The 27,408-nt window shown below is 39.6% G+C and overlaps 1 protein-coding gene across 3 annotated transcripts; it reads right to left on the bottom strand.

Annotated features, from left to right (window-relative positions):
* Window positions 1–86: 86 nt before the first annotated feature.
* IST1 (IST1 factor associated with ESCRT-III) lies at window positions 87–27,408 on the bottom strand. Of its 3 annotated transcripts, XM_045818458.1 has the most exons (11): window positions 27,160–27,407; window positions 16,715–16,838; window positions 11,589–11,691; window positions 11,006–11,186; window positions 10,080–10,167; window positions 6,605–6,688; window positions 5,951–6,061; window positions 4,575–4,778; window positions 3,689–3,781; window positions 2,502–2,550; window positions 87–1,449 (listed from the first exon to the last, which is right to left on the bottom strand). In XM_045818458.1, exons 3-11 carry the CDS (start codon window positions 11,674–11,676, stop codon window positions 1,256–1,258), a joined length of 1,092 nt encoding a protein of 363 aa, XP_045674414.1. In that variant the 5' UTR covers window positions 11,677–11,691; window positions 16,715–16,838; window positions 27,160–27,407; the 3' UTR covers window positions 87–1,255. The 3 variants fall into 3 exon arrangements, with proteins under 3 accessions (XP_045674414.1, XP_045674416.1, XP_045674413.1); XM_045818460.1 differs by lacking the exon at window positions 16,715–16,838 and having other exon boundaries at window positions 2,502–2,508; window positions 27,160–27,408; XM_045818457.1 differs by lacking the exon at window positions 16,715–16,838 and having other exon boundaries at window positions 27,160–27,406.

The raw sequence follows: 27,408 nt of genomic DNA, 5'->3' as shown, positions 1-27,408 counted from the left end.
ACAAATGTACTTCAACAATTAAAAAAAAAATCTCCACTAAAATCCACAGCTCATCATGTGGTCAAATCAGTGGAGAAAGCAGCGCACAGAATTTTAAACTTTATTATCAGCTACTGAGCTATGATACAAACCAATCAAAAACATTAAAGAAAAGCTACTTGAAACAGGTATACACAGATACACTACATAGAAGCCAAAGTCCTATCTTCCAATCCCAAAGCCATCCCTGTGGGAAATGACCTTCATTTGCTAGGGAGCAAAGGAGCATGTTAGTTACAACGTAATAGTATTGTTTAATAGTCTTGTTCATCGAGGATAGCAGGAAACAACTATAGCCACATGGGCACCAAAATTTGAGATCAGTTTTTAAAGGTTCTTAAATCATAAAGTTTTCAAATGAAAACAGGAACCCCTCTTCTCCTGTAGGCCTTCCAGCTCACTATTCAAAAGACTTGAATACTTCTATTAAGGCAACTGGAAGCCCACCTTAGCCTTGAATGGTGACTTCTGCCCAATTCGTGGCCTGTCCTGCCTTAGTAATGCGATCCAACAGAACGTGCAATGGGAAAACAGTAATTTACACAGTGCTGCCCTCTGGAAAAAGGGAAACACAGCACTCAAAGAAAAAAGCACTCAAAGAAAAAGGCCACAAGGGCTCCCTGTGAATCCAGAAGAACTGAGACAGGCCTTCAGCTTTGCAACTGGATCCAGGTGGAACACTGCCCTGCAGCAAGGAGTAGTGTGTATGACAATGACAAGACCCAGGTTCCAAAAACCACTGTAGCAGCTTCCTGAGTCCTTTTCTCTCCCATTCCTCTCAGCTTTGATTCTCACTCACCACAAGTGCCTCTGTACAGATGGGTTTGTTTCTAACTCTAGAGCCTCATCTTAGGGCTGAGACACTTCGTGAAGTACTCTCTCCCACAGCCCAGCAGCCATCTTGGTCAGCTCTCCCCACAATGCTTTGTGGGACAAGCAAGGAGAGAACCTGGGATCATAGTGACCGGAAACAGACAAGCACCGCTTACAGGAGTCAGCTGGTCTGGCCTCATAGTGTCTCCAGTCAGTTGTCTGTTAGGAGTAATAAAGAACTGGCAAGCAGCACAATTTGGTAGAACAGGAAGAGAGCCCAGAGGAAGAGTGTGCTCAGTGATGGTTTAAGAGATGAAACAATTTCATGGAGATTCTTTGTTACAATGAGAAAGTGCTCAGTCTCAACTCCCATAACTTTGTGACGTTGCCTGGTTTAAGAGGCCTATGTTTTCTTTTTCAACTCTTCAAATCTCCGGGAAAGATCATCAAAGTCAATGTCCTCAGATGCTGAGGTGTTGGCACCAGCAGATGGCAGTGTATCTGGCACAGATGGCAACTCGGGTAGTACAAAGTTGTCATAGGTATCCACAGGTCTGGAAGGGGGCTTTGCAGAGGCTTCTGGCTTAGGTCCAGGACCTAGTTAAATCAGGGCAAGGAGCAGTGTTAGAAATGCCAGAGAAATGGCTCAGATCCTCAGAACCCACAGTCCACTTTGGCAGAAACAATAAAAAAATACAGTAGAAAACACTAGTTTTCCTTTTAAATGGTTAATATTTAATTCTATAGGGAAGTACACAGAGTGTTCATTTAAACAAACTGTCCCATTTCACAAAGGCCTGCTCCTGTAACAACCAAGTCTGGAGTGGTACCACAATTCTGTTGGGACAAAGCTACTCTTTAAGGCTTGGGGGGAAAATTTTTACGAGAAATGTTAACATCAATCTTATTTGATGTACAATAATAGGATGTGCATTTAAAATCACCCACCCACCTCTCTACCTACGGTAATGTTCCAGAACAGTGCTTGCCTCTGGGGTGGAGCTGACTGGAAAGGAATGTAAGGGAACTTTTCTTGGGTAATAGAAATATTCTATATCTTTACCGAGGTAGTGGTTACATATTGTGTGTGTATAGACACATGTAATATCAAAATGTATACTTCTGTACTTTTGTATATAAATTATATATTCAATTATATATATAAATTATACAAAAATACAATGGTCTAATCTTAAAAAATATACACCCTCAGGTTTATAGGGTGCTGGTGGCGGTTTATTTTTTGAATGGACAGCTACATGAGCATGCCTGCTTTGTAAGAAGTCATTGAGCTATTCATTTACAATTTGTGCCTATTTATACCTCCTTTTTAAAATTTCCAGGCACAATGGAAGCTAAAGCAGCAAGAACATAAAGAACTTAAGAGTAACTGAAAATTAGGCATTGTTTCTGGTGTCCGTTTTCACACATTTTCATTTTTTTGGAGAGATTCTTTGGGGCCAGGGAAGATTTTTTTCTTTTTGGAAGAGGGAAATCCTGAGTTCTGTTTCTGCTACACTACATCTGGAAAAAGGACAGGGCGTGTGGGTTGAATGCCATGTACAGGAAAACCATGTAGTAAGAATCAGTAATGAGGAATCAGCAATGGGCTTGGCACTGAGCCTGGAGGGTTTCTAACTTACACTCACCAACAATCTGTGCAGAAGAGACATTCTTATCAGCATTACTGTCATCAACCTGAAACATAAAAATTGTTACCAGAGAAGAAAGCAATGGCATCATTGGAGAAAACTGATACAATTATACATAAGCTCCTGAACTTCCCAAAAGCTAAGCTGCTCAGCAAAAGCAACAGAACCTGCTCCAAAGAAACTGCCCCTCCACTCCTTCCTGATCTTCCCACACAGACAGACACCACACTGAACACAACCACCAAGCAGGGAAAAAAGAAGGACCTAACAACACCGTAGCACTTTTTTTAAACTGATAGCTTCACCTTTCACAGAGAGAGAGAGAGCACTAAGCCACTGACTTCATCTCCAGGAACTACTAAGTCTTCAAATACTGATGAAAATCATCTCCCTCATTCCTAAAAACAGTTTTAGGCAATGCTTCAATGTACGCAAGACCAAAACAAAAACTCAGGCCCAATGTAAAAATCAAAGGAAAGAATACAAAGCAAGCTCGGGAACAGGAGACTCTCCCTAGATGAATCATTTCCACAACAAATGCTATATACCAATTTGTTTTCTCAGTAATGTATCAACTGGAAACAGCTCTCAAAATGCATGCACTAGCTGAGCAAATGAGGCTGGCAATAAAAAAGTCACCTAATTCTAAACCAAAGCTGCTATAACCACCTACAGTTCAAGGCAGCATTACCATAATAGCCAATTATAACAAGTTTTAACTGTAAGACTAAAAAATAAAATTAATACTACAAGCTGAAACTTACTAACTGGACACCTCTATATAAGACAAAGGTCTGGTCACTATTCTTTTACACAGCACTGAGAATTTATAAAAATGGTAGTTCAATTATTACAATATTCCAGCACCAAGACTGTACCAGCCTCAAGTACTTCTCTATAGTCAACCACTCTTTTTTTTTAAGTGCCCTGCTAGAGCATTCTAAGAGATCTGTGGCTCCCTCCTAATTTCTGGCTGAATTGCAGACAAAGCATTGCCACCAATGATGCTGCTGCTACCACCACACCCCACTTCCAGGGTAATGTTAAAGCAACACAAGAATCCAAAGCAAGAGCAATGCTGGTACTAAGAGTTGATCAAAACTTTGCCTTCCCTGTGGCCATTATTTTGCTCTCTTCATGGGATTCAATCTTCTGCTGCTTATAAAAGAGGCTCAGGCACTTACAGATTCATACGATGGGGGAACTGCTGGTATCTGAGGTGGATGAATATTGGGAAAGGCCTGAAAAGCCCCCATTGGCAATCCATTGAAATCCGACTGCAAGAGAAGAAAAGCAACATCAGAGACACTGCCCCTAATTAGCAATGTTCTGATTAACAATTTTCAGTTTGTGTAAAAGAAGGGAGAAAAATATATATACACACATAGGAGGTCTTCAAATAATCTCATTTCATTATAACGTTGAATGCCATAAGAATGTAACTCTTGTTTCTAATATTTAGCCTATGGTAAAACCTAGTTTCATAATACATCATTTCATTTAAAGTCACAGAAATATCAATGACATTAAATGAGGACAAACTATACACATATATCAATATACATACTACTCAAGAGCCACAAAAGAAAAAAAAAACGCCTAAAATACCACATCAGCAGAAGGATTCCAGATTCTTAAAGATCTGTAATCAAATTCTAAATCAACTGTTTAGGGAAGATTATTAGATTTTATTAGCAACTACCTTCAACATCTTGTCTACAAAATAGGTTTTTCTACTTGGTAGTAAATGACTGGATTTCATTTTTGGAAAAAGCTACTAATACAGCTGCAACAGGTCCCAAATATGTTCAGTGAAAAAGAACATGAATATGAGTTTTTCTAGCACTATCCCTCCATATTTTCCCCCTGGATTACGTACAGCTGAACCAAAAGATTTTCTCTTATTCCCAAGACTTTTTCCACAATATATGATTATTAAGCTAATACCAAATGCTCTTCTTGTTAAATCCTCTTGGCAACCTAAAATTCCTGAATGTTTTCAGAGCCAACTTGTCACATTCTGTTACATTTTCTAGTGCTTACACCACATGTATTTGCATGTATACTTACTGGTCCCTTTGGAAGAGGGTATGAGAAAGGAGTACTGGGAGAGGGCATGGGCATGGGCATGGGCATTGGCACTGTTCCATCAGGTCCACCAACTGGGGCTGTGAACCCGCCCCCTCCTCCTCCTCTTCCAGGGCCCCCTTTCTTCACATCATCTGTGAATCCAACATCAATAAGATCTGACTCTACTCCAGGGGGAGCCTCTGCCTGAGAAAAAAAGAGAAACCCACATCATTAGCCCACATCACGGGCTAGGTTCCCAGAGAACAAACTCAGAGATGGAGATTAGCATGATGGGGAGTTAGCATGAACTAACCAATAGCATGATTAGTTTACTGGGAAGGTCTCTTGGGATAATGACCTGTGAGAAAGTGAAGGAAGAAGCTGGGCTGTCATGCAGTCGGAGGCTTCAGCCAGAGAGCTCGGGAGCTAGCTAGGTAGGATGAGCCTACAGCAGATGTCCCCAGCTGGGTCGAAGGGGAAGTGTCTCTGAATCCCTGCACTGACCAGTTTTTGAATACAAGCCACCCTCAGGAAAGACTCTGGGTAGGGAAGCTCTTTCTTCTGGGGGCCATTGCTGGAGAAGCACTCAACTCTGTATGAGACACCAATCACTAATAATCAAGAGATGGGAATAAATGTTTCAGTTCTGAAGTGTGTATATTTGGGGTGGGGGTTGTCTAAGCATACCAAAGCATCTACTATACTTATTGACCTTAACTGCTGAATAATTATATTTGCATATTTACCATCCTTACACTGTAAGCCTCTTCAGAACATGGACCTTATTTTTATGTATCTCTGTACTGTCAGCTTTCTGTGTATTGTGTGGCATGTCACAGGTACCCAATGAACATTTCAGGATTTGTTCTGGGTCTTGGGGCATTTCTCAATACCCACAGGATGATTCATAATTCCTGGATCTTCATCAAAAAGCAGCAATGCCTTGGCCAGGCAGCTCAGTTGGTTAGAGCATCATCCCAATATGACAAGGTCACAGGTCTGATCCCTGGTCAGGGCACATATAAGAATCAACCAATGAATGCATAAATAAGTGGAACAAAAAATCAGTGTCTGTCTCTCCCCCCCCTTCTCCCCTCACTACCTTCCTCTCTCAAAATCAACAAATTAAAAAAATATATTAAAAACAAGAACAGCAATAATACTATTTTGAGGTTTGTACCTCTTCAAAGCACTTTCAGGCATTTGTTTTATCTGATTCTTAAGTATTCTGTGAGATATGTAGGCACAATTATTTTTATCCAAAAAGGCAAAGGCTTAAACTTCCACATACAAACTGTAGTGAAATAATATGCTTATAAAGAAAGTGATATCTAGAGACTCACTTTTCTGTGTACTCTGAAAGACTCTAAACTTACCATGACCACGGAGTCAGGTTCATAGGGCACATTGTAGTTCTTGGCGATTTCAATCAGGTATCTTTCCACCAGGATTTTAGGTGGAGCTTCCACACTCAGTTTGTGCATCAGCTATAATTAAAAGACCCAGGATTAAGATGCATCTATTACCAACCAGCCTAAGCCTAGCGAATCTCACTTGTAAATTTTGTTCCTCTCATTTTATAGGTAAACTGAGGCAAAAGAAAAAAGTTTCAGACCAGTTAATGATTTTTTTCCAGCTGTAAAGTACATTACAAGACCCATGTCATTCTGACAATCCCTGGTTACATATGACTGAGGTGTTGGTGAAAGGCTGATACTGCTGCCTTCTACATCTGAATTCATCCACCCTTCTCCCAACCTCACTTCTACCTCCACAAATTACAAGGGGCACAAAAAATAGGGGCGAATAAGACAAGACACAGGACATTAGCCTCACAAATCAGAGGTATAGGGTCAGGGTAAGGAGTTGACTGCATTGCCTATCAGAGAGCCTTCTCCCCACCCTCATATGACACGTGCAGCCATAGACTCACCCTACCATACAGCGGTACCCACTAGAGCACTGCAAGCAATAAATCAGCCTGCCCCCACGCTCCCCACTGCTTCATGTTTAACAAGTGTGTTTGTTACCCTGTCATTCACAGTTCCAATCTGGTTGGTCCTACATAACTTGCCATATTCCTTGCTATATTTGGCACAGAGCTGATCAGCAACCTATAGGAAAAAAAAGAACAGTAAATAAAAGTGGAAACCATTTCTAAAGACTGCTTCAAGTTCCCTCCTATCAACAGTAAACAGGCTTCTATTACAGGGCATCCAAAAAAACTGGGGTCTGTAAAATCTAAAGGGGTACATACTAATTCATTTAGTTATTTGTTTATGAATTCATCCACTGAGCTGCAACTATGTGCAAAACTATTAAGCATTATGATATACACTATAAACATGATGAACAAAACCAGACAATGTTTCCACTCTTAAGAGAGTCTTACAGTCTGGTAAAAACAACCATCACTCAATCACACAGGTAAAGAGGTACAATGCATCTGTACTAACTGCTACCGGAAAGTATACCATACTATAAACAGCTTATGACAGTAGAATCCAATCCAATGATTAAGAAAAAAAAAATAGCCCTGACCAGTATGGCTCAGTTGGTTGGAGCATCATCCTTCAAAGTGAAAAGTCACCAACTCAATTCCCAGTCAGGGCACATGCCTGGGTTGTGGGTTTGGTCCCGGGTCAGGGTATGTATGAGGGGAAACCAATGAATGTTTCTCTCTCACATCAATGTTTCTCTCCCTCTCTTCCTCCCTCCCTCCCTTCTCCTCTCTCTAAAAGTAAATAGTATCTTAAAAAAAAGAAATGGGGTGGTACACATACAATATAATATACAGATGTATTATAGACTCATATACTTCAAACTCTTAAGTTATTAACAATGTCACCCCAATAAATTTAAAAAGTCAGGTAAGGCTTCCAGAAGAAAGCAGTGCTTCACTAAGGATGATTAGTAGTAACCAAACAGGGGAAGGTGGGGCATCCCAGGAAGAGAAGAAAACATGTACAAAGGCCTCAGGTGGAAAAACAGGGCCAATCCTCATTCCAAAATAAGGACAGTGAGCCTCTAGTGCAGAGCCTGAATGTGGTAGGAAATGAAGAAAGGCAACTGGGGCCAGATAATGCAAGGCTATGCAGGCCATACTAGAAATTTGTTTCTACCATAAGCACAATGGAAAGATAACTATAGGGCTTTAAAACAAAGCATAGTGACAGGATCCCATCAGTGTTTTGAACACAACCTCAGTTCTGATGGAATGGTGAACAGAATAAAGAAAACCAAAGCAGGTATAGGAAGAGCATTCAAGAAGTTGTTATTAACAGTCCAGGCAGGAGATGACAGTGGCATTGGACTAGAGTGGTCCCAACACCTGGGAGCTCAGTGAGGGGACCCTCACTGTCCAAAATGTAGACTTTCAGGGATACCTGGTAACTTAAACAGTTTGTCCTTTGTCTTTTGATAATGATTTGTTATGTAGTATATTTTGTAGGATTTTAAAATATTTGTTTATATTAACTTATCACTGTTTATGGCTTTTGAGTTTTGTGGTATATTTTTTAAAAATCTGTATGGTTTTGTTCAAATTTTTATGGTTTTATTATTTAAAAAACATATAAATCTTTTCCATTTGGAATTAATTTTGATATAAAGAAGAAGCATAGGAGAAGCTAAAAATGACACTGAGGTTAAAACTATGTAAGAAGCAGTTGCCCTACTCTCCCCTTCCTCTACCCACAAAACACTATGCCTATTCTCCCTGCCCAATCAGAATACAGATTTACTCCCTGGGGAGGTTAAACTGAAGGGACTCTGGACTCCAAGCACAGCAGAGATACTTACTGACAACAGAAGAATTAAGTGTAGGTCTTCTTCAAGAAAAGAATGAGACCTTTGGCTTCCTTCTCTCCTGGGCTCTCAGAAATGCTGACCCAGCTTATACCTTCCAGGTGTAGGATTCCTCTCTGAGGAAAATGACCAACCCAAGGAAAGAAAACTAGTTCTTGACAGTCTGGCGTTCCCTCAAGAAAGGGCTCAGTCAGATCGTTCAACAATGAAGACATCTGACAACAAGCCCCACCCAGGCACACAAAAGGTTCCAATCTGCTTTTTAGTATCTTACTCATAAACATAAACCAACAGCCAAGAATCACCAAAACTTTAAGAAAAGCCTCTACTACAAAATAGTCTAAATCTGCCCTGGTCAGGTGGCTCAGTTGGTTGGAGCATTGTCCTGTACATCAAAAGGTTGCAGGTTCGAACCCCAGTTAAGGCATGTATGGGAGACAACTGACTGACATTTCTCTCTCACATCAATGTTTCCCTCCTCTCTCTTTCCCTCCCTCCCCCCTTCCTCTCTCTAAAATCAATAAATATATCCTGATGTGAGGATTAAAAAATAAACATAAAAAATAAAAGTCTAAATCTAAGAAATAGAAGAAAACATTACAGAACCAAAAATTAAGGAAGACATTGCAGCCATGAAACAAAAACAACAGATTATAAAAAAGTATTCAGAAAATTAAAAAGAGCTCTTAAAAAATAAAAACAGAAGAGAAGGAAATCTCAAAAATTGAGTTGGGAGACAAGGCTGAGATAATCTCTAAAAAGATAAAACAAATAAACAAAGATATAGAGAAAAAATAACTGAATTGTTTCAACTGAGTCGATACCATATCTATGTGTGGCAGGCAATTTTTTAGTTAATGTCTATTTCTTTGGCTAGACTTGAAGCTACAAGTATAGGGCTGGTATCCTGCCTTGCTCACCACTATATCCTCAGTGCCTACCTAGCTCTCACATCTGCTCAATAAATATTTGTGTAATGAATGAAGCAAAACCATCCAAAATAAAATTGTTATTTTAGCTTTACTGGTTTACAGTTGTATAAGAACTTTTCTATTTGTATATACTTAAATAACATTTGTCAAAACAAGAAATAAATGGTGCCACTTTAAAATGGAACCTGAGCTCCCAATGCCCAGGGAACTGCTTTGTATGTCTTATGCCTCAAATCTCTGGGATGTTAAAACAGGGCAAAATAACCTCTGGGCTGGGCCTAGGGCAACAGTGTGTACCAAAGAACTGTTTGCCAAGGTAACAAGAAACCACTAAAATGAAAATTAAAAGCATTAGTTAGAATTAACATTACCATTATCTGTCCCAATAGAAATGCCGCCTTCCTTTGACTGATGTAATCAGTCCTCTTTCCCTTCCCATAAATATCCATTGCCTTTGTCTCCTAATGGAAACACTATTTGGGCCTTTGCCTAAAGTTGAGTCCCCTTAGATGTTCTTATTGATCTGAAATAAGTGCTTACTGCCTCTCACTTTGAAAGGCCCTTTGCTCCTTAAAAAAATTATTCTAGATTGCAAAACACTTTTTTATTCTATGATATAAGAGGCCTAAAAAGGAGGAAACCTGTGTCAAAGGCAGCATGAGAAGAGTACAAAATACCTGGTTACATAAGCAGAAATGACTTACATTGACCAACCTTTCTAATGATATGAAAAACTACAGACATCACTGAAACTGGTCATACTCACTATTTTCAACTCAGCTACTTCTGACTGGAGTCGAGGAGCAGCCCAGATAAGCGTAGACACAGATTCAGCCAGACCAGAATCTAGCTCCCTAATTAAGGAAAAAATTAATACAATGTAACATTCTTTACAACAAACAAACCCTACCAGTTTTATGATATACCAGATTGCTTCTAAAGCTATTTCACAAATCTCATTAAATTTTCAATAACTCTAAACTTCTAGCCATTTTCATCTTACTTCTGCAAAAACTCAAACTAAATGATGCACTCAAGGTCACAGTCAGAAAATGGTCCAGCCAAGACTCACTCAGACTTAGGCCTCTTGAGTTCAGATTCTATATTTTCTTTTTTTCTAATTTTTAAAAATTTTAATTGTTCAAGTACATTTTTCTGCCTTTAGATTCTATATTTTCTTTTCAACAGTTGTCTACATTGGATTCAGGCCTTCAAGCACATAGTAGGAAAAAGGTCCTTGGGTATGTAAAATAGTCCCTTGGTGCTAGCCTCCTACATGTAGGAAGTCCAATGTTACTCCTTTCTCAAATTCCAGAGGTGATTTTATTTTCAGGTGTTTGATCAAAATATCTCACTTCATTAAAGTTATATATACAAGGTAAGTTCTAAAGATCTGCTGAACACTGTACCTATAATTAACAATACCATATTGTGCACTTAAAATTTTATTAAGAAGATATACATCTCATGTTGTGTTCTTACCAAAAAAGAAAAGGGGGAGGAGGGGACACCAGGAGACTTTTGGAGGTGATGTTTACTGCTTTGACTGTGGTATTTGTATACACATGTATGCATGCGCCCAAACTCATCAAACTCTATGCATTAATTATGTGTAGTTTTTCTATATCAATTATACATCAATTTAAAAAGACACACACACACACACACACACACACACACACAATATCTTACTTCATAGACTGAATGAGGCCAAACCGGGCCAGCAGCAGGTCACAGTACAGCTCCAGGATCTCCATGGCCTCCACGAGGTAGTCTTCCCGGATAATGTGCTCCACTCGGATCCGAGCTCGCTCATCTTTCCCAGCAGCCAGATAGTCAGCAATCTCTTTCCTTGCTTTCTGGGCCAGTTCCGCTAAGGCACAAATCCCACTCTAGTCACACAGTAATAGTACACTGGGCCACGGCCTGCAGGCAACCTCCACCACAACGGAGACAAGGGGGTGTTTCTATTATGTCCTCCCTAGCTCACTCTCCCTTAGCAAATCTAGTCTAGAATTTGTTGTTTAGTCTAGGTGAAAATGTTATTTGTGTAGCCAGAAATTTCAGGAGTCATGCTACCTATTTCATATTAACAGAGTATGTCCCTTTCCCTGCAACAAAGTGATTCAATCTAAACAGATATATCCAAAGCTTAAAAATACGAGCCCTAGGACTTCATAGCCACCAGCCTGAAAGAGCCAATATTGGAGTGCTAGGATCCAGTGATGTATTTTGGGGGAAAAAAATAAAAGGCAATCATCTATTTATTACTCACTTTTTTTTTTCTCCAATAGTTTAAGACGGTTTATGACTAATCTCAAATTGACTCGTAAACGCTCAGCTTTAAATCCAGAGCCCAGCATGCTGTGCTGTTCCTCCTGGAAAAAATAAGAATCACAATAACTATTTTGACTATTTTCAAATTAAAATTAGTTCAGAAACAAACACCTGTTAGAGGATGGATTATTTGACACTAAACCACAGTGCTTTTCCCAACACAGACAAGTGACATGATCTGATTCACATTTTTAAAAGATCTTTTTGGCCCTGGCCAGTGTGGCTCAGGTGGGTGGAGTGTCATCCAGTAAACCAAAAGATTGCAGGTTTAATTCCAGGTCAGGGCACATGCCTGGGCTATAGGTCCAGTCCCCAGTCAGGGTACATGGGAGAGGCAACCAATCGATGTTTCTCTCTCACATCGATGTTTCTCTCCCTCTCTCCTTCCCCATTCTCTCTCCCTAAAAGCAATGAGAAAAATGTCCTCAAATAAGGAAAAAATTTAAAAAGTAGAAAATATAAAAGATCTTTTTGGCTGTTGGGTGGAGAACTGATTGGGGGAGGATAATAATGGAAGACAAGGGAGGCTATTACTATATTCCAGACAACAGATGGAAGCAGCTTAGACTGGGGTAGTTGGCAGAAGTGCTCAGATTTGAGATCTATTTGGAAGGCAGAGCTGAAAGAACTCACTGACAGATGAAATGAGTATCCATGTATTGGTGTAGGAGTGGGATAATAAAAAGACAAAGAAGCAGGAAGGTCTGCTTCTCCCAAAAATCTCACCTTAAAACAAAGCTTTTCTTCTAAGATCAGGAAGAAGAAAATAATACCAACTGTCACCACTGTTATTCAACACAGTACTAAGCAGAGCACTCAGGCAAGAGAAAGAAATAAAAGGCATCCAAATTGGGAATGGATAAGTAAAATGGTCACTTTTTGCAGATGACATGATTATATATGCAGAAAACCGTAAAGATCACACCAAAAGACTATCAGAAATAGAGCAAAGCTACAGGATACAAAAACCAATGTACAACAATCCCTTCTGTCCCTATATACTAACAATGAAATATCAGAAAAAGAAATGCAAACAATTCCATTTGCAATTGAAACAAAAAGGATAAAATTATTAGGAATAAACTTAATTAAGGAAGTGAAGAATCTATACACTGAGAACAAGACATTACTGAAGGAAAATGATGAAGACACAAATAAATGGAAAGATATTCCTTGCCCATAGATTAGAAGAATCAACATAGTTAAAATGGCCATATTACCTAATGCAATATACACATTTAATGGTGCTCCCATCAAAATCCCAAAAGCATTAAAAAAAAAAAAGACTTCAAATTTGTATGGAACCATGAAAAAGCCCAAACAGCACAAAAGAACAAAGCCAGAGGTATCGCACTCCCTGACTTTAAATTATACTACAAAGCTGCAATAATCAAAACAGTATGGTACTAGCAGAAAAGCAAAAGCAGACTCACAGAGCAACAGAAAAGAACTGAGAGCCCAAATAAACCCACACATATATGGGCAACAAATTTTCAACATGGAACCAAAACACTAGAAAAAGGAAAGCTTCTTCAATAAATGATGTTGACAAACTGGAAAACCAACTGCAAAAGAATGAAAGTAGACTGTTATTTGACACCATACTCAAAATGGATTAAAGACTTAAATATAAGACCTGAAACAATAAAATCCCTAGAAGAAAACATAGGCACTCAATTTAGATACCTTGGTCTCAGAGAAGCTTTAGTGAACTTAACCCCAAAGACAAAGGCAGTAAAAGCCAAAATAAATGAATGGGACTACATCAAATTTAAAAGCTTCTGCAAAGCAAAAGAAACCATCAACAAAACAAAAAGGCAACCAACCAAATAGAAGATTTATAAACAACACCTCCGAAAAAAGGCTAATTCCAAAATATATAAAGAACTCATGCAATTCAACAAGAAAACAAACAATCCTATTAAAAAATGGGCAGAGGAACTGATCAGACATTGTTCCCATGAAGATATACCAGTGGTTGACAGATGTTAAGAAAAGGTGTTCAATTTCACTAGCTCTAAAGGAAATGAAGTTCAAAACCACAAGGTATTTCAATGCCACCTCACACCTGTCAGAATGGCTATTATCAGTAAGACAAGAAATACCAAGTGCTGAAGAGGACGTGGGTAAAAGGAACCCTCATACTGCTGGTGAGAATGTAAACTGGTACAGCCACTATGAAAAACAGTACAGAGGTCCCTCAAAAAAAAAAAAAATAAGAATAAAGCTACCATAAGATACAGCAATCCCTCTTGTTATCTACCCAAAACACTTGAAAACATTTATTCATAAGTATATATACATATGCCCCTATGTTCACTGCAGCATTATTCACAGTAGCCAAGACACAGAAACCTACAGAAACCTAAGTGTCCTTTGATGAGTGACTGGATAAAGAAAATCTGGTACATATGTATTGGGTTGACCAACCTCCTCCATAATACGGTTCCAATAGAGTTTAGTTGTCTTCGCCTTCACTTGAAACAATTTTGTTAGAATGTAGTGTGACAGCTGTCATATCAATGTGCATTTTTAAAAAAATCAAAATTGGTGAACTTCTGTGTAGCCATTTTAATATTGAAGATGGAAGAAAATATGTAACATTTTTGGCATATTATGCTTTATTATTTCAAGAAACATAAAAATGCAACTGACCCTGGCTTGTGCGAGTCAGTGGATTGAGCGCCAGCCTCCAAACCAAGGGTTGCTGGTTTGATTCCCAGTCAAGGCACATACCTGGGTTGCTGGCCAGGTCCCCTGTAGGGGGCATGCAAGAGGCAACCACACATTGATGTTTTTCTTCCTCTTTCTTCCTCCCTTCCCCTCTCTCTAAAAATAAAATCTTTTAAAAAATGCAATTGAAACACAAAAACAGATCTGTGCAGTGTGTAGAGAAGGTGCTGTGACAAGGAACATGTCAAAAATGGTTTGCGAAGTTTTGTGCTGGAGATTTCTTACTGGGCAATGTTCCACAGACCAGTTGAAGGTGATAATGATCAAATCGATACATTGAGCACAGTCAATGTTATACCACACAGGAGTTAGCCAACATATTCAAAATATGCAAATCAATAAAGTTATTGGTGAAAAGGAAAATGTGTCTTATTTTATAGAAAAAGAACATATGGACCTTTTGGCCAAGCCAATACAATGGAATACTACTCATCCATAAACAATGCCATTATAAAACACTGCCAGGATAAAACACTGCCATCTGCAACAACACAGATGGGCCTTGAAAGTATCATGCTAAGCAAAATAAGTCAGGTGGAAAAGAAAAACATGTTTTCACTCATATGTGGGATATAAAATAGAATGCAACAAATGAACATACAAAAACAAACTCACAGACAGCAGTATGGTGGTTACCAGAGGAGAAAAGCAAGTAGGGAAAAGTTGAAGAGGATAAATTAGGTGATAGAAAGGTGACTAGACTTTGGGTGGTAAGTACACAATGCAACATATAGATATCTTTCAGAAATGTATGCTTGAAACTTATATAATGCTGTTAACCAATTTCACCCCAATAAATTAAACTAAAATTTTAAATATTTCTCATTTTAATTATTCAAATCCTCCCTCTAAGTCTCAGCCTTTTGGAAAAAAACTAGTGCCTAAGATCACAGAAAAAGCATTAACACTACTCACATGCAAAGAAATAAACAAAGGTATAAAAAACCCAAAGGGGGAAACAAAAGCTGCCCTACAAAATTGGACAAAAAAAAAAAAAAGGCTATTTTTCTTTAAATATTTTATTTATTTAGTTTTTTTTTGGGGGGGGGGAGAAGTGGAAGAGAAGCATCAATGTGTGGTTGCCTCTTGAGTGCCCCCAACTGGGAACTCGACCCACACCCCAGGCATGTGCCCTGACTGGGAATTGAACTGGTGACCCTTTGGTCCACAGGCTGGCAACTCAATCCACTGAGTCACACCAGACAGGGCAAAAAGGCTATTTTTACCAAGACTTTCACTGAACAGTAGAGTTACAATCAACAAAACCACTCCCCGCTGCACCCACAAGACTTACAAAGGGGTGTTCAACCCACAGCCTGACACAAAATCATAAATTTACTTAAAACCTTTTTCTTGCTCATCAGTTTTCTTCAGTGTTTGTGTATTTAATGTGTGGTCCAAGACAACTTTTCTTCCAGTGTGGCCCAGACCTCAAAAGGTTAGACACCCCTGGCTTTAGGGTATACCACTGTGCATTCAGTATCTAGATAGCACAATTCTTATTTCTCAATTAATTCTGGATTTGAACTTCAAAACATGTAATATCGAAACAAAAGCTAGGTTTAACAAAGTAAATGAAGAGTAGACAAACCAAACAAGATATCAAATATAAAGAAAACCACTGCGAATAGTGTTTGTTTGCTTGTGCATACCACTAACACTAAACATCATATGCATTTTTTTATTAAATAATTAATCAAGTCCCAGTATACAATGGGACTTGTATGTCACAAAATATCTGGGTACCATTTACTGAATTATGTACAATCCATTCAACAAATATTTACTGATTACCTGCATGTCAGACAATGACTAGCTGCTGGAGATGAAAAAATAAAGAAGTTTTTCTCCTCAAAGGAACATATATATTCTACTGGAAAAAAACAGCTAAGAAAATCTAGCAACTACAATACTATTTCGTAAGGACCATAATTACAGTGGTTCTCAAATGCAAGTGATTTTACCCCCTAGGGTACATCCGGCAACGACTGGGAACATTCTGGGCTGTCGTGACTGGAGGGGATTCTACTGGCATCTATTAGGTAGAGGCCAGGGATACTTAAAATAGCCTAAAATCAGGGTTCCACTGGAAACAGATGGCATTCACAACCTGGGTAATTTGAGAACTTCATGAAGAGACTATTTACAAAGGTATAAGCAGATTTAAAGAAACCAGGAAAGGATAGTGTATTGCCTCAAAACTAGGCTTGAATGGCGCAAAATGACTAACTGGAACCTAGAGAGGATCTCTGGAGAGGAATCATGATTACTGGTAGAGGCATCCAGGCAATTTGCAGCAACCTGGCAGGGAAAGAATAGGGTAATACATACACAGCCCTCTTTCCTCTTGTCTGTGCCTTCCAACTACCCACGGAACTGGAAGCCAGGAAGCAACAGGCCCACAGACACAGTGTACATGTGAGTCCTGCAGGAAGTACATCAGAGGAAGACGACTCTGGAGAAAATGTAAGAAAACCAGCACAAAGACTATAGTTACAGAAGACCAAAGAAGTCAGGACCTAGATCTACCAAAGCAACCCCAGATTTACACTAGTAAGATTTTAACTAACCGGACTAAAAAATGGAAACTAACTGAAATGTCTAAGAAAATTGTGTATTTATATGTCCATTCCACAATCAAAAGTACTGTATAATGTACATAATTTAAGTTCTTACAGTATAATCTCTGAAGTGCCTTCCAAGCCTAAGATTCTGAAGGACACTAGCTACCCAATTGTACTGAATTAAAATAGGCAAAAATGCCTAGATTAATCCTCAAGGCATCTCTTAGAAATCTACTTTTAAAAATAAGAGAACAGTCTTTATGAAAAAAAGCAAGTCACTTTCATTCAGCTAGTATTTATTAAGTTTTAGTATATACCAGAAACTGTATTAGTTCCATAGGTAAAAAGATAAAACATATCACTGTGTTCTTCCCATCACACACACAAAAAGAGCCATAAAAGAACTAAGACATTCAGAATATATAAAGAACTTCTACAACTCAACCAAAAAAAAATTTAAGAATGGTTATGGACCCAAAAACACAGTTCTCCAATGATACCCAAGCGGCCAACAAGCATATGAAAACACACTCAATATTACAAGTTATCAGAGAAAGGCAAATTAAAACTATGAGATATCACCTCACACCCATTAGGATGCTTACTATTAAAAAAGAAAACAGAAAATAACTAGTGCTGATAGGCTGTGAAAAACTAGAGGCCTTGTGTACTGATGGGTTTGTAAAATGGTAATCACTATGAAAAAGTTATGGAGGTTCCTCAAAAATTAAAAACAAAGCTATCATGTGATCCAGCAATCCCACTGCTGGTTATATATCCAGAAGAACTGAAAGCAGGGTCACAAAGAAATATTTGCACATCTATGTTCATAGCAGCATTATTCACTACAGCTGAGAGGTGGAAGCAACCCAAATGTCCACTGACAGATGGTACACCCACACACACACACATGAATATTTGTATTAGTCTAGTCTTAACAGTCCAATGTCGTAGCATGTGACAGGATTTCCTTCCTTTTAAAAACTGAATTAGTCTAGACTCTATTAATGTATTCTAACAGTACTAGTCTATTAGTATTTGATAAATCTATGCCTTAATGTTATCAAGTAAATATATGCATGTACCTTAGATCCAGCAATCCCATTCCTGGAAGACACATGCATAATAATTGTGTGGTTGTAAGGAGGTGGAGACATTCTTGCTAAGTGTCCATTACAAGGATAAGTAAAATGCGACAAATGCATGTGAAAGAATACTGCACAGCAGTCAGAATTTCTGAATAAGCTATACTTAAAGCTTGGTTAGTTCTTAAAAACAGAGGCAAAAAAGGAACAGGGTTCCAGGTTCAGTGTCACACCCATGAAGTGAAGCTATGAAACCTGAACAGAGTGTATGGAGCAGCTACATGGCAAAGACCAGAATCTGAAGTACCAATAAAGTGGCAGTTGAGTTTACCATTTTTTTCCCTCTGATGTTGCCTGACCTTGGATGCAAGACAGCCCAACACCCGAAATACACACTGGCACTGAAAGAAAGAGCATCAAGAGAAGTTCTCTAGCCCCAACATGAAGAGCGGCAAAGAAGAGAAAGAGTGGGTGAAATACACCAAACAAGGAAAGTCAACCCACAGGGGGAAAACAATGAACACACATCAATGCTGAGGTCATACAGATGTTGGAATTAACTGATAAAGACTTTAAAGCATCACCTGTAAATCTAATCACATAAGCTTCCACCAGAAAGAACCATTAAAAAGAGGAAAATTAACCTAAAGCAAGGAGAAGTAATAAAAACAAGGCAAAATATTATGAAACAGAAAAGTAAAAACAGAGAAAAATCAATGGAACCAAATGCTGATTCTCTGAAAAGTTCAAAAATATTGTTGATAAATCTGACCAAAAAACCTCCACAAACCCATGGACATTGACAACAGTGCAGTGACTACCAGGAAAGGAAGGGGAGGCAGGGCAGGGGAGGTAGCAGAGGGGATGGGGGCATAAATGGTTACAGACAGAGACTTGAATTGGGGGGAACACACACTACAGTGTACAAATGATGTGTTGTATCCAAAGAATTGTGCACCTTGAAACCTGTATAATTTTATTAACCAGTGTCACCCCAATAAATTCCATAAGAAGGAAAGAAAAACAGTGCTCTAGTTAGATAACACCAGAAGGACTGGGTATTAAACCTGCAAACCCACAAATCATCAGTATCAGAAATAATAAAGAGGGATATCACTACAGATCCTACACATATTAAAAGGAGACATTACCAACTTATATCTATAAATTCAACAAAAACAAAAAAGGACAAATCTCTTAGAAATTCAATTTATTAAAATTCATACAAAGAAATAGAAAATATAACTGCCCATATACATTACAAAAACTGAACCTAAAATTAAGAACAGTTCCAAAAGAAAATCCAGGCCCCAGTAGCTTCTCCATCAAGCTTTTAAGGAAATTCTATCAAACATTTTAAGAAAAATCAGCACCAACAATACATGAACCATCACAAGCCATAAGCTGGTATGAGAACTTAAAAAAATAAAAAATCTAAATAATTTAGAAAGCCCTGGCTGGATAGCTCAGTTGGTTACAGCATCAGCCTAATATGCCAAGGTTGTGAGATTGATCCCCAGTCAGGGCACACAGAAGAATCACTTTATGAATGCATAAATAAGTGGAAAAACAAATCGATGTTTCTCTCTTTCTCTTCCCCTTCCTCTCTCTCTAAAAATCAATCAATTTTTTTTTAAATTTACAACAGTTCCTGGTGCATAGAAAGTGTTATATGCACACAATAAGCACTGTATAAATATTTGTCAATTAAAGTAAATTAGAAGATGGGGGTGTAGGTAAACACATCTCGCCTCCTCACACAACCACATCAAAATTACAACTATACTACAGAATAACCATCATTAAGAACCGTCAGAAATCAAGTTAAATGAAGTGACAACTACGGAACTAAAGAAACCACATCCATCCAAACAGGAGATTGTTAGATGTGGAGTAGGATGGTCCCACATCCACGTATGATGGATAAAAAATTCAACTGTGGTATCATGGGAAGAAGGGGCCCCAGCCCCATACCAGGCACCCCAGCCTGATTCCAGTGCCAGGAGATAAGCCCCTGTAACTTCTGGCTATAAAACCAGCCGAGTTTGAGTTGATGGAAACAAACAAACAAACAAACAAACAAACTATGGATTCCCAAGCAGTTCCTCTTAAAGAGCCCACACACAGACTTACTCAGACTCACAACCTCTGAGAAAGGCATCAGTGGCATAGGGGGAGGAAGAGAAGTGTCTGGCATCAGGGCAAGAGCTGGAGGACAGCTCTCTCTCAGACAGAAAGGTAGGCAGAGGCCACTGTTCCCTTTTCTGAGCCTTCCCCCAACAGAGCCACAGAGCCCCAGAGCCCACAGGCGGGAGCCATATCTGATACTCCATCAACCTGGCTCACAGGACTTGCTCTAAATCCCTGAGGCTCCATCCCACCCAACTTATGGCCAACCTAAGCTGTTAACAGTGGCTTTTCCATATGAATGGCTGGTCTCAGTTCAGGCTTCATGTCTTTTTAAATCCTCTCAAACAAGCAAGAGCCAGCCTCAGCAAGCACCCAGCCCCTGTACCTCTGGCTAAGTAGCCACAGGCCCAGCAGTAGCAGCAGCCAGTCTAGATTCACCATTTGGCTTCACCCAGGAATCTCCAAGCCCAGCACAAGTATCAGCCATCTGCAGCATGCTTAATAGCTTATGCTGGGTGGCCCCAGGCATAACATAGGTGGGAGCTATCCCTGGCATGCACCACCTGGAAAACCCCAGAGGCTGTGCACAAGTGGACAGCTACAGACCATGCTGAAGCACCATCATCCTGCCTCCACACAGCAGATACTCCACAGAGGGTGGAGGTTGGTGGTGAGTGATCACAGCAAGTCCTTGCAGCTGACTGGCCTGGGTAAATCCCTCCCACTGACCTGCCAACAACCACCAAGGCTCAACTATAAGAAAGTATACTCGGCCCACACAGAGGGCACACCTCAAGTACCCAGCTTGAGTGATAGAAGAGGCTGTGCCACTGGATCCTACAGAACACCTACTACATTAGGCCACACTACCACTGAATCACAAGTCATAGCCCCTCTACCTAATTCATAGAAACAAACACAGGGAGGCTGCCAAAACGAGGAGACAAAGAAACATGGCCCAAATGAATGCAAAAGAACTAAACAAAATGGAGATGAGCAATCTTTCAGGTGCAGGATTCAAAACACTGGTTATAAGGATGCTCATGGAACTTAGTACCTCAATAGCATAAAAAGGATCCAGGCAGAAATACTAATGGAAATAAAGAACAATTTACAGGGAATCAACAGTACAGTAGATGAAGCTGAGAATAAAATCAATGACATTGAACATAAGAAAGCAAAACACAATCCAAACAACAACAACAACAACAACAAAAGAATCCAAAAAAACAAAGACAGTGTAAGGAGCCTCTGGGACAACTTCAAGTATTCCAACATTTGCATCATAGGGGTGACACAAGGAGAAGAGGAAGAGCAAGAAATTGGAAATCTATTTGAAAAAATAATGAAAGAAAACTCCTAGAATTTGGTGAAGGAAAGAGACAGCAAGTCTGGGAAGCACAGAGAGTCCCAAACAAGATCAACACAAAGAGGCTCACACCACGATACAGCATAATTAAACTGCCAAAGGTTAAAGATAAAGAGAAAAATCTTAAAAGCAGCAAGAGAAAAGCAGTTAGTTACCTACAGGAGAATCCCTTTAAGACAGTGCACTAATTTCTCAAAAGAAACTTTACAGGCAAGGGACTGAAAATAAATATTCAAAGTCATGAAAAGTGGGGACCTATAGCCAAGATTGCTTGACGCAGCAAAGCTATCACTTAGAATTGGAAAGCAGATAAAGAACTTCCCAGACAAAAAAAACCTGAAGTCCATCATCACCAGACCATTATTATATGAAATGTTAAAGGGACTTAAGAAAAAGAAGATCAAAATTATGAGGAATAAAATGGCAATAAACACACAGCTATCAATAACTGAATCTGAAAAACAAATAAGCAAGTAAGAACAGAGACAGAATCATGGATATGGAGAGCGTTTTGATGGTTGTGAGATGGGAGAGGTTGTGGGGGAATGGGTGAATAGGTGAGGGAATCAAATAGGGCCCTGGCTGGTGTGGCTCAGTGGACTGATTGAGCAGGGGCCTATGAACCAAAGGGTTGCTGGTTCCATTCCCACTCAGGGCACATGTTTGGGTTGCAAGCCAGGTACCCAGTAGGGGGTGTGTGAGAGGCAACCACACAGGAATGTTTTTCTCCCTCTCTTTCTCCTTTCCTTCCCCTCTCTCTAAAAAATAAATAAAATCTAAAAAAAAGAAATCAAATAGGTAGTTACAGAATAGCCATAGGATGTAAAGTACAATATAGGAAATGGAGTAGCCAAAGAACTTATATGCATGACCCATGAACATGAAAAAGGGTGTGAGGATTGCCTCAGGGAGTGGGGGGTGCGGGGTAGGAGTGGGCAAAGGGGGAAAAATTAGAACTGTAACAGCATAATCAATAAAATTTTTTTGAATTCCAAAAAATAAATTCAGTCAACAGACCCATATTCAAAAAGTCTTGCTCATCATCTGAAGATAAGCTAATGTAGATGTACTATTATGTGCTTTAGGTTAAAATAAAATGTTTAAGGTATGCTTTGCATCCTTCCCCCTACTTTAACTTTTTGATTATTAACCTGTTTCAACCATACTTAAGAATTTCAACTGTACACAATCCATATAGCTCCTGTATACAATCAGTATAGGTTTCATTGCCATTCCCACACTGCTTACCATAGTGCTTTGTACAAAGCTGTTGCTCATTGTTAATCAGCAGGAAATTTAATTAAAAATAACTTTTTAAAAATTCCACTAACTTAGTATGTTTTAAAGAAAGGAAAAAGGAAAGTAATTTGCCAAAGTCTTTTGTTAACTTAAGTGTTGATAATTTTCAATGTTCAGAAAATAGATTCCTATTCTAAAAAACTAATTAAAGAAAATGACACTAAACCACAGAATTAAGGACATATCCTAAATAATTACCAATATATGAATTAAATCTTTAGTTCCAAGGTTAGACTAATACAAAAGATCAATTTAATAACCATTTCAGGATTTGAATCTGTGTTTCCAAAGCTAACATAAACTTCATAGCTTACATGATTAGGAATATTAATTTTAGGAATAACCTAAAAGTAAGTAAAATATTATGGTCAACTGTTACTACTTTATAAACAAACATCTCTACAGGGTAGGGCAAAAGTAGGTTTACAGTTGTTGATATGGGAAATAATACAATAATAAATAATACAAGAATAAACTGTTTTGCATACTCCATTGTAAACCTACTTTTGCCCCACCTTGTATACATAAAACAAGCACACAAATATATGCAAAGATGAATATATACACATCTCACATAATAATATTGTCCAATTACCTAGTTAATTTAAAATTTCTTTTTGATTCAGGGGTTATTCTAAGATCACTTTGTACCTCAGTATCTTTTTTTTTTTTAAGATTTTATTTATTTATTTTTAGAGAGGGAAGGGAGGGGAGAGAGAGAGAGAGAGAGAGAGAGAGAGAGAGAGAGAGAGAGAGAGAGAGAGAGAAACATCAATGTGCGGTTGCTGGGGGTTATGGCCTGCAACCCAGGCATGTACCCTGGCTGGGAATCGAACCTGCGACACTTTGGTTCACAGCCCGCGCTCAAACCACTGAGCTACGCCAGCCAGGGCCGTACCTCGGTATCTTTACCATCATTCATTCACTCCACAGACAACTGAGTGCTAATCTACCAAATACTGTGCAAAGTCACCTCACAGGAGGCATTTAAATGACCTTAGACTTCAAGGAGCTCAAAATCTAATGGAGTAGCATAAAAACAACTATAAGACACATACACAACTTTAACATAAATGCTATACAAGGATTATGAACTAGTGACTGCAGAACTAGTTCTCAGTATTCTATCTTGTTTATATACTTTACTATTTTTATTAGTGAAATGCCATTATGTTTCATATTAGTCAACAGCCCCATGTGCCCTTCTTGGTTCTTTCCAATCCCTCCCTTTACCCCAATCCTTAACATTAGAACAACAAACTCATCTAGGCCCTCTTTTAATCACTTAGTTCCAGGAGCCTTTTAAAACTGGCTAATCTCTCCATTCTGAGTAAGGGAAAGTGTAAAACACATTCCTCATATTTGACAACTTACTGCCCCAAATACTGAAGCTGCCCAACTAGTGGAAGCTCTATTTAAAGTAGTTAAAATAGCAAAAAAGACCCTGAAGGCCTAAGGGACCAGATTTAAAGTCCATACCTCCAAAACTACCAAGTGGGTAAGGGGGCAACAGAATCAACGGTGGCTAGAATTGTATTTGGTAGTTTACAGGGAAACTTTTGTATTTGCAATGTATTATTTCATTGATCATGAAATCTCTTTCCCTCCCTCCCTCCCTTCTTTCCTCCCTCCCTTCCTTTCTTATCCTCTCCCAGAGGACATATTTATTGATTTTAGAGAGAGAGGAAGTAAGGGAGAGAGGGAGAGAAACAAGGATGTGAGAGAACCATCAATGGATTGCCTTCTTGCACTCTCCCTGGCTGGGGATGGAACCCACAAGCCAGGCATGTGCCCTGACCCAGAACCAAACCCAAAACCTAAAGGGATGCCTAACCTGCGGCCTCTGGGCCGCATGCAGCTCAGGATGGCTATGAATGTAGCCCAACACAACATCATAAATTTAATTAAAACACTGAGTTTTTTTTGTGACTATCTGTCACAATATATTTAATGTGTGGCCCAAGCGACCTCTTCTTCCAGTGTGACCCAGAGACACCAAAAGGTTGGACACCCCAGGATGATGCTCCAACTGAGCCACACCAGCCACGGCTGAACTCCTCTTTCTTATAAAGTAAGTGATATGAACAGTTTTAGGTATAACCACTGAAACTGCAGCTATGAAGTAGTGGCAATGAGAGTAGGAACATGTACCCTGTATGGTCAGGGCGCATGCGAGAGCGATGTTTCTCTCTCACTGATGTTTCTCTCACTCTTTTTCTCCCTCCCTTCTCCTCTCTAAAAATAAATAAAATCTTTTTTTTTAGAAAAGAAAGTAGGAACAAGCTAAAAGGCATTTCCAAGGTAATAGAGACTAATCCTTAAAACCACTGCATATACTATATTTTCACACTGTAAAGCAGGGGTGTCAAATTCATTTTCACCGGGGGGTCGCATCAGCCTCATGGTTGCCTTCAAAGGGCTGAATGTAATTTCAGGACTGTATAAATGTAACTAACTAAATGTGAGCTCCTTGGCCTTAAGTAGGGACAAGGAGCTCAACACTGCCATCTGGTAGAAACAAGGTGCAGGGCCAGATAAAACAAGATGGAGGGCCAGATTCAGCCCACAGACCTTGTGTTTGCACCTGTGCTCTGAACTGTAATCAAATCTTTATTAATCACACTAATCAAGATAGAAAATTGTTTAAAGTGAAAACACACACACACAAAACCAGTAGCATCATGTGTAACTTGCAAGCAAAGTACAGGCTTCATAATTCAGAGACCATCAAGATTTTATGGAAAGCACTATAAATCTGAAATGTATAGCCATTATGAAAGTATTAACTTGTTTCTCAATTAAGTTATGATTAAAAAACTACAGAAAATTAATTAAGTATAGTTTTTACCAAGAGTTTTTCTTAAGGCATGTTTTTACAAAGTTGAAACCATGGACTCTGAGCACCACTGAATTCTTCTACCACTTAATATTGTGTAAAGACTGTTACAATCTTTATAAACTATCTTAATGGCTGCCTAATGTTCCACTGAGTAATAATTTTTAAATTAACTACCCAACCTTTTGACATTTGCCGTAAATAATGCTGAAATTAGTATTCACGTGCTTGCTACTTTCCCTGTTCTAGAAGTTATTTCATTAGACTACACTCTGTGTCCTAGTTTTATTTTTAAATCAGAATAGGCTGCATGTAACTGGGACTGACTTTAAAGGAATGAGAGCTTAAATTAAGTAGACTAAAGTTAGGAATTCTGGAGTTCTGATCATTTAGAAGCCAAAAACACAGGAAAAGAGAAGAAGATGAAAACCAGTAATTTGGACAAACCTGTTTGTGTTAAAGTAACACTACTTTAAAAATGAGAGGACTTAAACGGGGTGCCTTTAAAATGTAATACTAACATCTGCCCTGGCTGGTGTGGCTCAGTGAATTGAGTGCCAGCCTGCGAGAGGCAACCACACATTGTTGTTTCTCTCCCCCCTTCTCCTTTCAAAAAGTAAAATATTTTTAAAAATAAAATTTTCACAATACAAAGTTAAAAAATAATGAATGCATAAGCGAAACAGGAAAATTACAATCCTCATGAAAAGTTAGGACCAGCTCTTCATTTTAATTTTACTACGAAAGAGAGTGAAAGTGCCTCTCTTGTGCCTTTCCTCTTAGCTATTAAACAGTCGCTCTTGCGTCTTTCCCCCAACCCTGGGAAAGTTTATGCTGGTGGAGTTCGAGGTCCTCATCTCCAGCACCCCGGGAGAGGAACGCTGAGTACACAGAGACGGGCAAGGACAGGGCCATGAGCTCCTCACATGGTCTCTCATCAGACAGGCAGGGTTATGCGAAAAGGGGCTTAGGCCGCTGTTTCCTTCAGCCCAAGGAGCCCCACCTCCGGGCCGCCCAGGAACCAGTCCAGAAGGCCGCCGGACTAAGAAGCGAACAAGACCCTTGCGGACACTGGAGACACAACCTTCCCGAAGTCTTTCTGGGCCAGACTAAATGGGTAGCGGTTTCGATTTTCGGAGCCCAAAGTGCAGCCCGAGCCCTTTCACTAACCGGGGCAGTGGCCGAGGCGTTTCCGCCCCAGAGAAGAGACACCTCGGGACCGGGAACACAACAGGAAAGTTTGACAGCTTCAGTAACTTGGACCAGTGACCTCCAAACTGCTTGCGACCGTGTCACGCCCCCGGCCTTCGGCGGCCTCCAGTGGCCTCCAGCGCCTCAGCCCCTGCGGCCTGATTCCCCACAACTAGGATCCTTCCCTTTCTCTTCGCCTGCCATGTCAGGATGGTTTGAACCCCGGGCTAGAGACTGCTATATTTGAGCCGCAGTGCGAAGATGGTAGGAAAGACCCTTGACGCTGAGGATGCCACACTCACCTGGCCAAATCCAGGCGTAAAAGCAGCAGAAACAGACTCCGGAATCAAGGCTAAGCATCCAAAATGGCGGCTCCCTGGGCCTCTGCACAGCAAACGCGGGCGGAGGGATCTGCAGTCCGAGCTAACCACGCTCTCCTTTCCAGGGATTGGCTGAGCGTCTGCCTCTCCCGGGACTCACGCTCAGAGAGCCTAGGATCTCCCTCTTCTTCTCCCTCCTCCCTTTGGAACCTGCGCGGTCGGGGACTACTT

The sequence above is a fragment of the Phyllostomus hastatus genome, unplaced genomic scaffold (genome assembly GCF_019186645.2).
Source record: "Phyllostomus hastatus isolate PE091 unplaced genomic scaffold, TTU_PhHast_1.1 phas_scaffold_345, whole genome shotgun sequence".
Classification (NCBI taxonomy): domain Eukaryota; kingdom Metazoa; phylum Chordata; class Mammalia; order Chiroptera; family Phyllostomidae; genus Phyllostomus; species Phyllostomus hastatus.
This window is presented reverse-complemented; position numbering and strand designations above follow the sequence as displayed.

Coding starts and splice junctions, on each gene's coding strand:
- IST1 (XM_045818458.1), bottom strand. CDS start 11,676: ATGCTGGGCTCTGGATTTAAAGCTGAGCGTTTACGAGTCAATTTGAGA. Junction 6,062..6,604: donor TTGGAACTGTGAATGACAGG/GTAACAAACACA, acceptor TTTTAATTATAG/CTGATGCACAAACTGAGTGT. Junction 1,450..2,501: donor CTCTTCTGCACAGATTGTTG/GTGAGTGTAAGT, acceptor TGATTTAACTAG/GTCCTGGACCTAAGCCAGAA.